The sequence below is a fragment of the Dioscorea cayenensis genome, chromosome 11 (genome assembly GCF_009730915.1).
Source record: "Dioscorea cayenensis subsp. rotundata cultivar TDr96_F1 chromosome 11, TDr96_F1_v2_PseudoChromosome.rev07_lg8_w22 25.fasta, whole genome shotgun sequence".
Taxonomy (NCBI): domain Eukaryota; kingdom Viridiplantae; phylum Streptophyta; class Magnoliopsida; order Dioscoreales; family Dioscoreaceae; genus Dioscorea; species Dioscorea cayenensis.
Window position 1 is genome coordinate 4532403 of NC_052481.1, and position 12799 is coordinate 4545201.

The 12799-nt window shown below is 37.2% G+C and overlaps 3 protein-coding genes across 4 annotated transcripts; 2 read left to right on the forward strand and 1 right to left on the reverse strand.

Moving 5' to 3' along the window:
• Positions 1 to 1618: 1618 nt before the first annotated feature.
• Positions 1619 to 6360, forward strand: LOC120272171 (ruBisCO large subunit-binding protein subunit beta, chloroplastic-like). The gene is made up of 15 exons (XM_039278934.1): positions 1619 to 1759; positions 2493 to 2738; positions 2842 to 2967; positions 3177 to 3314; positions 3393 to 3488; positions 3712 to 3954; positions 4062 to 4296; positions 4379 to 4548; positions 4645 to 4722; positions 4836 to 4907; positions 5006 to 5110; positions 5289 to 5381; positions 5482 to 5574; positions 5917 to 6040; positions 6120 to 6360. The coding sequence occupies exons 2-15, from the start codon at positions 2496 to 2498 to the stop codon at positions 6131 to 6133; spliced, it is 1830 nt and encodes a 609-aa protein (XP_039134868.1). The 5' UTR covers positions 1619 to 1759; positions 2493 to 2495; the 3' UTR covers positions 6134 to 6360.
• Positions 6361 to 6399: 39 nt separating this feature from the next.
• LOC120272173 lies at positions 6400 to 8294 on the forward strand. The gene is made up of 2 exons (XM_039278937.1): positions 6400 to 6936; positions 7009 to 8294. Exons 1-2 carry the CDS (start codon positions 6434 to 6436, stop codon positions 8258 to 8260), a joined length of 1755 nt encoding a protein of 584 aa, XP_039134871.1. The 5' UTR covers positions 6400 to 6433; the 3' UTR covers positions 8261 to 8294.
• Positions 8295 to 8340: 46 nt separating this feature from the next.
• On the reverse strand, positions 8341 to 12300 carry LOC120272172 (transmembrane 9 superfamily member 2-like). Of its 2 annotated transcripts, none has more exons than XM_039278936.1 (8): positions 11853 to 12300; positions 11598 to 11752; positions 10570 to 10610; positions 9861 to 10443; positions 9653 to 9790; positions 9421 to 9577; positions 8844 to 9328; positions 8341 to 8758 (listed from the first exon to the last, which is right to left on the reverse strand). In XM_039278936.1, the coding sequence occupies exons 2-8, from the start codon at positions 11735 to 11737 to the stop codon at positions 8539 to 8541; spliced, it is 1764 nt and encodes a 587-aa protein (XP_039134870.1). In that variant the 5' UTR covers positions 11738 to 11752; positions 11853 to 12300; the 3' UTR covers positions 8341 to 8538. The 2 variants fall into 2 exon arrangements, with proteins under 2 accessions (XP_039134870.1, XP_039134869.1); XM_039278935.1 differs by having other exon boundaries at positions 11598 to 11756.
• Between the last annotated feature and the right edge of the window lie 499 nt (positions 12301 to 12799).

Here is a 12799-nt window from a genome sequence, read left to right on the forward strand (position 1 = left end):
AATAATTTAAATTTTTAAAATTTTCTATACTTTAACATCCTTTCCAAATATCTTTTTAAAATTTTTTTCCCAAACCCAATCAAATAACTCCAATCGTTAAAATTTTCTAAACTTTAACATCCCTTCCAAATATATTTAATAAAAAAAAAATTCCCAAACCCAATCAAATAACTCCAAATGGCATGTTAAGGCTCTTAAGGGATAAACTTTATAGTATGTATATATGTATATCTATGTATATATATATAATGACCTAATCTATTCTTTGTCAAATATTATAATAATTTTAAAAAATAAATAGGGATTTCAGCCAATTAAAACACAAATAAGTTTTAGAAAAACGGTGGGCTAAAAAAACCCTAATTCGTTTTTATATAATTTTTAAAATATTTTAAAAAGATGTGAAAGCTCAATTTTAAGTCTTTTATTTTTATTTTGACAATTTTGTGAATTAAACAATACTGAGTTATGTACATTTATCTCATGTTTTAAAATTCTAATGTAACCAAAGAGCTAATAGCTTAGTGGTATTTTTTTTTCCCAAGATGAGCGGCTAAGCCGCTAAGAAAGACAGACTTTGCACAAGCCTCGATGGAGGAAGTGGGGGTGGGGCTCGCATACACATGGGCGCTGGGATCACCCGCACACAACCATTACTTACACTCCCATAAATGTGCCCTCACCCAAAATTCGAACTCTTACCACTTGTGAAGGGTTTTATAGGAATCTGACTACCAATAGATCACTTGGTCGTTGGTAATAATAGTTAGCGGTATTTAGTCTTATTGCGAGAGTGAGACAATCACAAGGTCTTGAGTTCAAGATTTATTAAAAACAATAATAATAACGGGTCAACGGTTGTGGGTGTAAGCGTTTAGTACCTCTCATCTCTGACTGAGAGTGTACCGAGTGAACGATTAATTTTCAATTCGTGTGCATTCCCCTAATCTATATAGTGTTTGTAGTTTTCATAATAATAAAAAAAAAATTTAATGTGGCAAAATTATTATTTTAATTTTTTTAATTTTAAATTTTTACAAATGTTAGTTGTTCCGAAAGGTGATTACATCTCAACTAAAAAATAATAATAAAATAAAAAAATAATAAACTGGGAGCTTGCTCAGAAAGTGATTCGTTATGTTCGGAAACAAAAATAATTATTTATATATACTTAAGAAATTAAAAATAACATTTATTTAAAAATAATTATAAATATTTATTTCTTAATCTATTAATAATTTACAATAACTATAGTAAATTATTTCATCCTGTATTTTTATTTATTTATTTCATTTTAGTTTGTTTGAGTCATTTTTATTTATTTATTTAAAAATTTATGAAGCGTTAAGTATATTTTTCTAAATTTATCATTTATTTTTTATAATTTTTAAAAAATTATATTTAATTATATAGTTTTTTAAATCGTATTTTAAATAAAAATAATTTTAAAAAATAAATATAAATTTTTATAAATTTTAGATTACTAGTTAATTTTAACTAATTTTTTTAATCCACAAACACAACAGTATGTGTAATTTTAGTATTTTAGAAGGGTATAGACGTAAAAATGATGCTTATTTTAAGGCAAGGAGATCTCAAAAGACTGGAAGGTTCTAGATTGTTCCATCGAATCCAACGGCTCAGATCAAACCCATATTTTAGCCTTCAAAACCTCATCCGCCTCCATTTCCCATCTTCGTCGACCTCAAAATCCATCGAGTCCCGGACGCTAATCCCTCCCCAAACCCTAGCTCTCCAGGTATTATCCCGCTCCTATTTGATCCATTTCTTCAAATTTTAGCTCAATGTTGGTAATTTAGTTTTTAACTGAGCGTTACTGTGGATTTCGGTTTTAGGGTTTTAGTTTAATTTGTTTTAATTGCTGGAAAGTTTACTTTTTTTTTCATGTATTTGTTTGGATTTTATTTTTTTATACTGTTAGAAATGGATTAATGTGGTGAAGTTGGTTTTTTTAATGGATTAACCTGGTAATAGCTTTTTTTTTTAATGAACACTAAATAAAGATTGCATCTTTGGTGTGATTTATTAGAGAGAAAGCATGCTGAGGTTGTTGATGCTATATTTGATTGTCTTTAATGTTTATAGTGTAAAAATGAGTGGTTGAATTCACTTTTTGTTACTGTTTGTTGTAATGATTTTTTATCAGGACTGTAGTATTGAAGACATGTTTTTAGAATACTATTTCGGCTTCCTTTTTTTTTATTTTATCTTGATTATTATCAATTTTAATCAACTTGAAGTTATTGGCATGTTTTTGCTGCAGATTTTTGGTCTTTACAGTTTTACTGAAAAATGCTTGATCTCAATGTCTTTCATTTTTCATTTTCATATTATTGCTGTCAACTTGTTTAAAGCATCAAGTTGTCCTCCAAAAAAATTGGTCCTTGTGTATTGGTAACTTAATGTAGTGCTTGTAAACTTGTCCTTTTGATGGTTCAAATTAGTCTTTAAGGTGTGATTTTCTGGTGCAGGAAATGGCTTCAACTTTGAGCATAATGTCTGCAACTGGTATGTTGGCTGCTTCCAGTGGTTCTGGAATGCATAAGAAGTCATCTCTTTCAGCCTCTCAGCTCTCTTCTTTTGCTTCATTATCATCTGGGCCATTGAGTGGTAGGAGGCGGAGCTTGTGTCTACAGAAAACATACAACTCAAAGATTAGGTCCATGGCCAAGGAGTTGTATTTTAACAAGGATGGGTCAGCAATTAAGAAGCTGCAAGTAAGCGCCTTGGATGATTGAATTTTAACGGACCGTGCTGCAGAATTCTTCATAATATAGTTCTGATGTGTGTTTCTGTTTTTTTTTCCTCTCATGATAACAGACTGGTGTCAACAAGCTTGCAGACCTTGTTGGTGTAACACTTGGTCCAAAAGGAAGAAATGTTGTCTTGGAGAGCAAGTATGGATCTCCTAAAATTGTTAATGATGGGGTTACTGTAGCCAGAGAGGTACATTAATAGTCCTTGCACTTTATATGATCTCTTCTTTTTATCTTCTTGTTTAATTTTGAGAAACTCAGACCACATGAGTGAAAAGCCATCTGTCTGCTGTTGGCTTAAGTATTTTTTAGATGATAGCTTGTGTTTTTGTGCTAAGCTTCATTGTTGTTCCTGCTTTTTGTTTGATCAGATGCTTGTCAATCTTTTGTTATTTTCAGGTTGAGTTAGAGGACCCTGTTGAGAATATTGGAGCTAAGCTGGTAAGACAAGCTGCTTCAAAAACCAATGATTTGGCTGGGGATGGGACTACTACATCTGTTGTTCTTGCTCAAGGTTTAATTGCTGAAGGGGTGAAGGTATGTGCACTTCTTCTTAAAGTCTTTACTCAGTGTCTGGGATGTTTTATTGATTTTCATTTTCTTCTGATTTCACAGGTGGTTGCAGCAGGTGCTAACCCTGTGCAGATTACCAGGGGCATCGAAAGAACTGCCAAAGCTCTGGTGGCTGAGCTCAAGTCAATATCCAAAGAGGTAAGCTAGGTGCTTCTACATGAATGTGGGAGCCAATTATGCTGATTGGAGTTGATATCATTCACATTTTGGTTGTTTTAGTTTCACCTAACCTCCCAATTTTATCATGCGGTGGTAGTTTTGTGTCACTTATACGTGCATATGTGCATTTGACTATCTGTCTCCGAAACATGGAAATTTACTTTTTGTTGGTTTAGCTAATGTGGATAATCTGATCATGCAGGTGGAGGACAGTGAACTTGCAGATGTGGCTGCAGTCAGTGCTGGAAACAATGATGAAATAGGAAACATGATTGCTGAGGCCATGAGCAAGGTTGGTAGGAAAGGGGTTGTGACTCTTGAGGAAGGAAAAAGTGCTGAGAACAGCCTATATGTCGTGGAGGGAATGCAATTTGACCGTGGCTATATATCACCCTATTTTGTTACTGACAGTGAGAAAATGTCAGTTGAATATGAGAACTGCAAGGTTTGTATTGTAGACACATGACGCTTTAGTTTGCTTTATTGCTTTAGGTTTCCTTATGCTGATGTGTTTATACTGATTATTATGAGTTATTATACCTTTTTTCCCAGCTGCTGCTTGTTGATAAAAAGATTACAAATGCAAGAGATTTAATCAATGTTTTGGAAGATGCAATTAGAGGGGGATATCCCATATTGATAATTGCTGAAGACATTGAACAAGAGGCTCTTGCTACTCTTGTTGTTAACAGGCTCAGGGGAGCTTTGAAGATAGCTGCACTCAAAGCCCCTGGATTTGGAGAGCGTAAGAGCCAATACTTGGATGACATTGCAATATTGACCGGAGGTTGACATTTTTTTCTTATATAATTTGATGCATATTCTTTCTTTCTTCTGAGATATTAACTAGAGATTGTTACTGTTTCCAGCAACTGTAGTTAGAGATGAAGTTGGAATTACTCTTGATAAGGCCGACAAGGATGTCTTGGGCCTGGCAGCTAAGGTTGTGCTGACCAAGGATGCAACCACCATTGTTGGTGATGGAAGCACTCAGGAAGAAGTTACTAAAAGAGTTGCGCAAATTCAGAATCTGATCGAGGTTTGATTTCTATTATTAACATTTCTCCATTGGTATTCTCATTTAGAATGCATATCATATGAATAGCTCACTGAATCTGCATATTGCGTCTTTCAGGTTGCTGATCAAGAGTATGAAAAGGAGAAGCTCAATGAGAGGATAGCGAAACTCTCTGGTGGTGTTGCAGTTATACAGGTAGCCCAAAAGGCATTTTTTGTACTGTTTGCTTGATATTGGAGATTCATTAATTTAGTATGTTTTGATACGCGTGGTCTGGTGATTGTTGTGACGTGCTCTACCCTGGGCAGGTTGGAGCACAAACAGAAACAGAACTGAAAGAGAAAAAATTGCGAGTGGAAGATGCTCTGAATGCTACAAAGGTAAATACCATCTGTTCAAGCAGGGAATTCAAGCTGTCACTTTTCGCAGAATGCATTTATTGATGGTGAGGTAATCGTCTTTTTGTGCTTGGTACCAGGCAGCTGTTGAGGAAGGTATAGTTGTTGGTGGCGGTTGTGCTCTTCTTAGGTTGGCCTCAAAAGTTGATGCCATCAAGGATACACTTGAGAATGACGAGCAAAAGGTTCGTAACAATACCAAATAAGACGTCTTTGAGTTTTTGACACTATAAACTTATTCTAGTTTTGTTATTTTACCAACTTAATTCCACTCTAATGAGGGAGTGGGAATTAAAATTTGCTTGAATGGATAGTTAAGATTGTTTTCTCAATGCGCCATGTGATGTTTTGCTGGACCGATAGGTTGGGGCTGATATAGTCAAAAGGGCATTAACCTATCCACTGAAACTGATTGCTAAGAATGCTGGAGTTAATGGAAGTGTGGTTACTGAGAAGGTAGCTATTTTCTTCTCCTTGCATTTCTTGTATTGAAGTGTGAACATTTTCTATTTTGGCAGTCAGAAATATTTGTGATGAATTGTGTCAATTCTGTCAGATATTGTCCAATGATAACTTGAAGTTTGGTTATAATGCTGCAACTGGAAAATATGAGGATTTGATGGCTGCAGGAATAATTGACCCTACCAAGGTGTGTTGACTTTAACTCTTTAATTTTGCGAATCAGCCCTGATATAAATCTAAGATTTTTTACTATTTCATTCCCTTCGAGAACAAAATTGCCTCCATAAAGGGCCTCCAATTCTTATTTTAGTTGAAATGAGTAATGCCTGACACTAGTATGTGGTATGTATGAGATTAACTAACAGTCCTATATTGGTTTAGTATGAATAAGTATGCTTTCATCTCTCATCCTATGATCAGGTCTGCTATATTTGTTATTGGCTCTTGTTTTATTTTGTATATGAAAGTTTATTAAAATAAATAAATAAAACTCTGCATTTATTGATTTGTCTACTAATTTCTTCTGTAGGTGGTTAGATGTTGCTTGGAACATGCAGCTTCAGTTGCGAAAACCTTCCTCACTTCTGATGTTGTGGTAGTTGACATTAAGGAGCCCGAGCCGGTACCCGCTGGCAATCCTATGGATAATTCAGGTTCAATTCCAATTCCATCCTAATGATCGATATTTTCTTTATCTATCTCTGCTTTCAGTCTAATTCTTCTCATAAACAGGGTATGGGTACTGAAGAAAAGCTGTGGCATCAACCTGATCCTCCATGACAATGGTGAAAGACGGTGGAACCAGTCTCTCTTTTTGTATAGTTGATTTTATATGATGGAAAACCACAAAGTGGTAGTGAAATTTATGCGCAATTTTCGCAGGTTAATTTATTACTGAACATTGTTACTAGAACTGACTTCCTTGATGGAGTTAGCTTTTTATGAATGATGATGTTTAGGCATTGAAGACAAAGCACATTGTTTCAATAGGTGGCTCTTTTCTTGGCAATTCTTTGTTTAATTCTTAAAATGAGGCGGAGATATCCATGTTCCGATGCCTCCAACATCCCTTGGTAATTCCACATGACAGATCATCACCATGCACCAACCTCATCAATATTTTCATACAAAGCAAAGGTCTTGCTCGTTGTGCTCATCTGCGCAAAGTCATGACAGAGCTTCAGAGCATCAGCCAAACACCAGAAAAGGTGCCCGGGGATGCCGTCTCCAAAGAACAAGAGATGGTGATTGAGGATGTTGTCTTCAAAGAACAGGAGATGACAACACCAGAAATACTTGGAAACCCGGAGCAACTCGAGAAAGTTAGAGACGCTTACAAAGAACATGCAAAGGTAGAGGATCCTCCTACAATGGCAGAGCTCATTGGATGGTACCTCTATGGTCTCTCCACATACTTTATTCAGACAGTCCTTGTCCCTGTCCTCTTCCCATTGATTGTTGCACAGGTTGCATCACCAACCGACGGCATCCCCCCTTCAATCACTCACACATCAAGACACATTCAGTGTGCGAAACAAGAGATGCTACTGTGAGTTTGAATTGCAAAACTTTGTATTCTTGCCTGCATACAGAGACTGATCGCTTTGTGATTGTTTTGCAGGTATCAAGTGCTTGTAGATGATACAATCAGAGTTCATGCCTCCAAGTTCTCTCCGTTACGCTGGGTTGCAGTTTCATGGTCCGTGGCAATACTCATCACCTTTCCACTCATTGTCCATACTGCACACCAACTCGACAGCAATGAAGGCTGGAGCCACACCATCATCCTCTCGTGCACTGCCATTGTCGGCCCTCTCTCCTGCATCCTCACTGGTTTCTTCCAAACAACATGGCTATTTCCAATCTACATTATACTTGTTGTACTAGCCAGCACCATCGGTGCCGCTGTCCATGGCCGCAACCTCAGCCTAATTGTTCATGGCCTTGTGAGTCACAGCTATATCAACAAGCAACCTTTTCGATGGAGAAAATCAAAGACAAGCTGGCTATCATCAGCCTCGACTGCCTTAGGCTGCATTGGTGCAATGATCATTGCCGCCTTTACATACCATATGCTCCGGCGAGACGACGCTCTCACAAGTTTATGGGTGGTTTCCATCTTCAGCGGCTTGCTATGGGTCCTCGGTGTCAGCCACGCATTCCTCACAAAACGCCCGGGAGTCTCATTGCAATCCTCTTCCCCTTGGCTTTGTCCTCTATCTATCTCCAAGTACCCCCACGCCATTGGAGGTCTTGCAAGCACTTTCTTCTCGTCCTTCTCATCATCATGCATCTTCGCCGCCACTGTTCTCTTCGTTGTCGGTAGCCTCTGCATCAAGCCACTCATCGTGCTAGCAATGTGGCTTATTTACTTCACTATCCCTGCGTTCACTCTGCCATTGTTCCACCCTGTTTTGCAGTCATTGATCAAAACTGATGCTGTGAGAATGCAACTGCTTGGACTCTTCATGTCTGCACTGTCTTCAGGGATAGGATTTTACTTCAGAGATGATAACTGGCATGAAGCACACATCTTAATGGTGGCTCTTCTCCAGGGTGGTGCAGTTGGACTCTTGCATGCATTTGGGCAGGTCTTAGTCACAGATTGCTCACCTAGAGGAAAAGAAGGAGCTTTCTCTGCTTGGTACGCATGGCTGAGGGCTGCCGGAGCATGCATAGGATTCACTGTTGCTGTGGCGTTCCCAGGCAATGTTGGAACCACGTTCGGGTTGTCATTCTTGTCCATCGTCTTGGGAGCTCTTGTGCTTGTCTTTGGAAACACAAGCCATTGGCGAGGAGCTGTATCTGCTGGTCATGTTAAAGAAATACAAGAAACAGAATCACCAGTAAATGGATCGAGTATTTTTCCCTGATTTTGTGTACCTTGTTTGTTTTCATGAATTGTTCACTGCTTGAAAAATGAATAAATGAAATCCCCATAACACAGCAAACATTTTCCACAACATGGATCTTTGATTACTACCAGTTATTTTATGGTTCGAACATGACAAAAACAACAAGCTTTGATGACAAAGGACATAATGGATTCGCAATTGCAAATATATGGCATACGGGATTGAAAACTCAGGCAATTGGCCACTGCTATAGCTATAACTACAACAGGTATATATCATGTTTAAGCATACGGAAGTTACTCGCACTTTATGGAGTGATATATGTGCCTCACAAACAGCAGAGATGCCCGGAAACCGACAGTGCCCAACATGAGGAAGAACCCATAACAGATGCAAGCCATGTAACCAAAGAAGAATGATGTCTGCATGAAACCTGACATATCTGATCTTGCATGATAGTAATACACACAGTAACAAAGTATGAATATGCCGGTGGAGCCTCCACAAAGGACCGACCTGCATGGTAGTGATATTCGAATTAATGAAATGAAAAATAAACAGATTTGGTAAATATATTTCACAATTGAGGATGCCAGTTTACCTCCACCACCATTCATGGTCCTCTACCGCAAGCTGGAAGTATGTCAGGGCGACGGTGATGAATGCAGTGACTATGATGAGGATGATGAAAACAATGAAGAGGATGCTGTATATGGTGTAAATCTTGTGGCCCCACACACTTGCAAAAATGTAATAAAGCTCAATGTAGATAGCACTGAAGGGAAGGAAGCCGGCCATTGCCATTTGAGGAATTGTGCCTCTATACCATGGCAACTGAGGGATTTCCCGGGGATATTTTGTTGTGCGGCATGGAGCTTGGAATTCAGTCTTGCCGTTTTTCCCAGCAACACCTCCCAATACAAGTAAAGGGGCAGTCACTAAAGCCCATATCAGAATGATCACAAGAATAGTACCAAAAGGCAAGGCAGCAGTGGCGCTGTATGATATTGCGACAGTGTTAAGAAAGCAAAAAGTCAGGAACAGAGGTCCGCAGAAAAGGAACCCGGTCAACAACAAATTTCTCACCTGAAACATAATGCAAAGTAGAGGGCGAATTCATTTAATGGAAAAACTTCTAATGAACAAGGAACCAGCAAATAAGTGATGCAAACTCATACCCAATTAGTTCCTTCTAGCTGTAAATAGAAGGATGTGGCGGTATAACCAGCAATCCCTGAGGTAAGAGCATAGATAACAACAAGAGCAGTGAAAAGAGCTCCTCTGTTGTATGGGTAAAACACTCCAACAAGGGCAAGAAGGAAGATGAAAATTGCACTGGTAACCGATAAACAAGTCTTAGTTTTTATCTAAAAGATACAATCAAGGCAAAACATGGTGATGAATTCTTACAGTGCTAAGAGCTGAGTTCCAGATCCAATGACAGCAGAAAACAAAGACTTATGTTGGGGGAATCGGAAGACATCCCCATGGATATACTTCCAACCGCTCTCCTCCTGGTCTTCAAGAGATTCTTCATCATGTGAGTACCTATAATATATGCAGGTTAAAAATGTCTTAGTTAAAGGGACGATAATGACCAGGTTGAGAACTTTCATACTTGATAAAGTCATTCTTCAGCACACGCATCAGAATCGTAGCAAGGAAACCAGTCAGCAGAAGAACTGTCACACATGAGTTAATTATCGAGAACCAGTGGATCTCTAGATGTTGGGGCATGGAAGAAGATTTTGAATATTTCTCCATCCTCTTCTCAAAAGGAGTATCAGTCCTTTTCCATGAAACAGAATATGAGAACTCCACGTTGACTTCTTTGTCCTCCGTGATGTCAACAGCCAAATTTGGATCAGTTTGGATGTTTAGTTCTATGACACGATCATCGTTATAGTAAATATCAAAGTGCACATGTTTATAGAGCAAGTATTTATATTCACTTGGGTCAAGCTTGTCCTTCTCAACTTTCCCCAGGAATCCCCAGAAGGGCAGGTCATCATAGTACATCTGAAAATAGTAGTCTTTTGAGACTGCATCTCTAAGCTTTCTAACATCTTCTTTCAACAATGTCTTTTTACAAACAGATTTCAACTGTTTATCTTCTCGGAAATTCAGCTCATACGGTGCATCAACCAATCGGTCCCCATTGAGAATTTCACCGAGGGCTTCCTTCTTGTCAGTCACATGTTCTGTGTTGGTACACAAATTAGATAATGAAAGCAAAGACACAATAAGGCCAAGGAAATAAACACAAAACCTTTAAATTAACTATAGGCCATAATCTATAAACAGAAACTGAAAGCAGATTGGCACACCTGGCACACAAAACGGAAGATCATAAAACCGATACGTTTCACTGCAGGTGGAAAAGAAATTCATCATCATACAAACCCATTTGATAGAATGAGAGATAAGTAAGAATCTCATTAAGAAAAAGTATCAAGTGCCTCAGCATAAACACCTTCTTGCATGGAAGAAATATCAACACAATTGAGAGAAAAGTAACAACTTAAACAGAAACTGGTTAAGAAACTCAAAATCAATAAATATACAGTTTGTAGTTTTTCAGTCTCCAAACTTTCAATTCCTATAGTTTGTGAAATATACACAATTTATTGATCCTTAAACCAAATCCAGCACAAAAAAACTAATGCCATTGCTAAGCTTACAAACACAGTAAGCTGGATGTGAATCAGTAAATATACACAATTGCAAGGGAAGTCACTACCCAAAATCAATAAATATGTGGTACATAGTTTTCCAGGAAAGAAGATGTTTTCCAAATGTTAAATACCAAGAGCTTGTGAAATATGTACAAATAATCTATTGATCCCCAAATCAAATACAGTCGAACAAACAAATGTCATTGCTGAGTTTCCAAACTCCAACTAACATGAGCAAACCATCTCACAAATGTTCTATGTCAACACAGCAATAAGCATTCTCAATATGGAACTTTTTCCGCACTAGAAATCTAAAAACCAGGGTCAAAAGAAAGAATGTAAAACAATATGTACAACGCTGGGATCTAAATTAAAATAATACAATCAGGGATCGACTGTACTGACATCTGATCCAAATGAAAGACTATTATCACTAGAGATCTAAGACATGTTGTTTCAAGAAGCAAAGTACATCCATCAACCACTACAAATAGTACAATGTAGAACAATGAGATCATATCTATACACACAAAGAGATCTAACTGAACAGCAACAAACGAAATGCATATGATTAAACTACAAATTCATAGAGAAATAAGAAACTAGAGCAGATCTAGATTAAGATTTACAAAGTAGAAGAAAATAGCTGATCCTATGAATCAAATCTTGAAAACATTTACCTTGGATTGTGAAAAGGACCCACTTTGTTCGCATAGAGAGGAACACGTTCCCCTTCCTTATACCTGTGATCAGACTCACTTCCTAGCACTCCCAGCCCACAAGCCAACAACATCACCACCGACACCACAGCACCATCCATTCTCAAAGCTCCAATCTTTCTAACCAAAAAAACAGCAAAACCCTAAATTTTCACCCCTTTCTGATCAAAACTGAATCTTTGACATAAAAACTCAAGGTTTGTAACAAAATCCTACCAAGTAAAAATAGCTTCTCTCAGATCTAGATGCCAAAGCTCAGATTACCAAAAAGCAACTTAAAAAACCTAAAATGCCTCTCCTTTTCGATCAAAACTGAATCTTTGGCATGAAAACTCGAGGTTTGGAACAAAATCCCACTAAGTAGATGGGTTCTCTTAGATCTAAAGGGAAAAGCCAAGGCGGTGGCTTTAGGTCCAAAAAAGGTAATTTGGCGAAAGAAAACGTAAGAGATGGGGATATGCTATGCTATATCTAATGCTTTCTCGAGATCTGAGAGCCTGAACAACCACCTTGTAACCTCGAGACGGCACTAAATATAGGAATGGCGAGAGAGAGAGAGAGAGAGAGAGAGAGAGAGAGGTTGGAAGACGGTGATGAAGGGTCCTGCTCTCTTTTGTTGGCTTAATTGATTGATTACCAGCACAATACCAACAACAACACAGAAAGAAAGAGATGATGATGATGATGATGATGATGATGATGGGTATTATGTTTCACTAACAAATTAAAAAATAAAAAATAAAAAATGATAATATAATAAATAAGAAATAAATAATTAAGTAATAAAAAATGAATGAAAAATGTTTCAATAAATTAATAATTAGTTAACTATATTTGAGAGAAAATTCCTTGCATGCCACTGTGATTGTTGGTGATTGTTTAATGTGTGCTAATAGAAATCAACTTTGGTTGGGTGAAAGCAAACCTTTCAGTCCCTAAATAAGTATAATTTTTTTTTTTTTGGTCCCTCTAAGTATTTAAGTCATTATAGTCTTTTAAATTAAAAAATCTTAGTCCTCTTGTTGACGATGGACATTTGGTTTGTCATTCAATTTTTAATTTTAAATTATTATTAAAAAAATATAATTCCTTAAATATTCTCTCTATTTTTTAAAAAAAAAACTTAATATTTTAATCTCTTTACTATTTTAATTGAGCTATGT

Bases quoted from the DNA above. Each gene is read 5' to 3' on its own strand.
- LOC120272171 (XM_039278934.1), top strand. From the start codon at position 2,496: ATGGCTTCAACTTTGAGCATAATGTCTGCAACTGGTATGTTGGCTGCT. The intron at 2,968-3,176 runs GTACATTAATAG...TGTTATTTTCAG, and splicing joins GGGTTACTGTAGCCAGAGAG to GTTGAGTTAGAGGACCCTGT. The intron at 5,382-5,481 runs GTAGCTATTTTC...CAATTCTGTCAG, and splicing joins GAAGTGTGGTTACTGAGAAG to ATATTGTCCAATGATAACTT.
- LOC120272173 (XM_039278937.1), top strand. From the start codon at position 6,434: ATGTTCCGATGCCTCCAACATCCCTTGGTAATTCCACATGACAGATCA. The intron at 6,937-7,008 runs GTGAGTTTGAAT...ATTGTTTTGCAG, and splicing joins GCGAAACAAGAGATGCTACT to GTATCAAGTGCTTGTAGATG.
- LOC120272172 (XM_039278936.1), bottom strand. From the start codon at position 11,737: ATGGATGGTGCTGTGGTGTCGGTGGTGATGTTGTTGGCTTGTGGGCTG. The intron at 9,578-9,652 runs GTAAGAATTCAT...ATCGGTTACCAG, and splicing joins GGAACTCAGCTCTTAGCACT to TGCAATTTTCATCTTCCTTC. The intron at 8,759-8,843 runs GTAAACTGGCAT...ACTACCATGCAG, and splicing joins GACCATGAATGGTGGTGGAG to GTCGGTCCTTTGTGGAGGCT.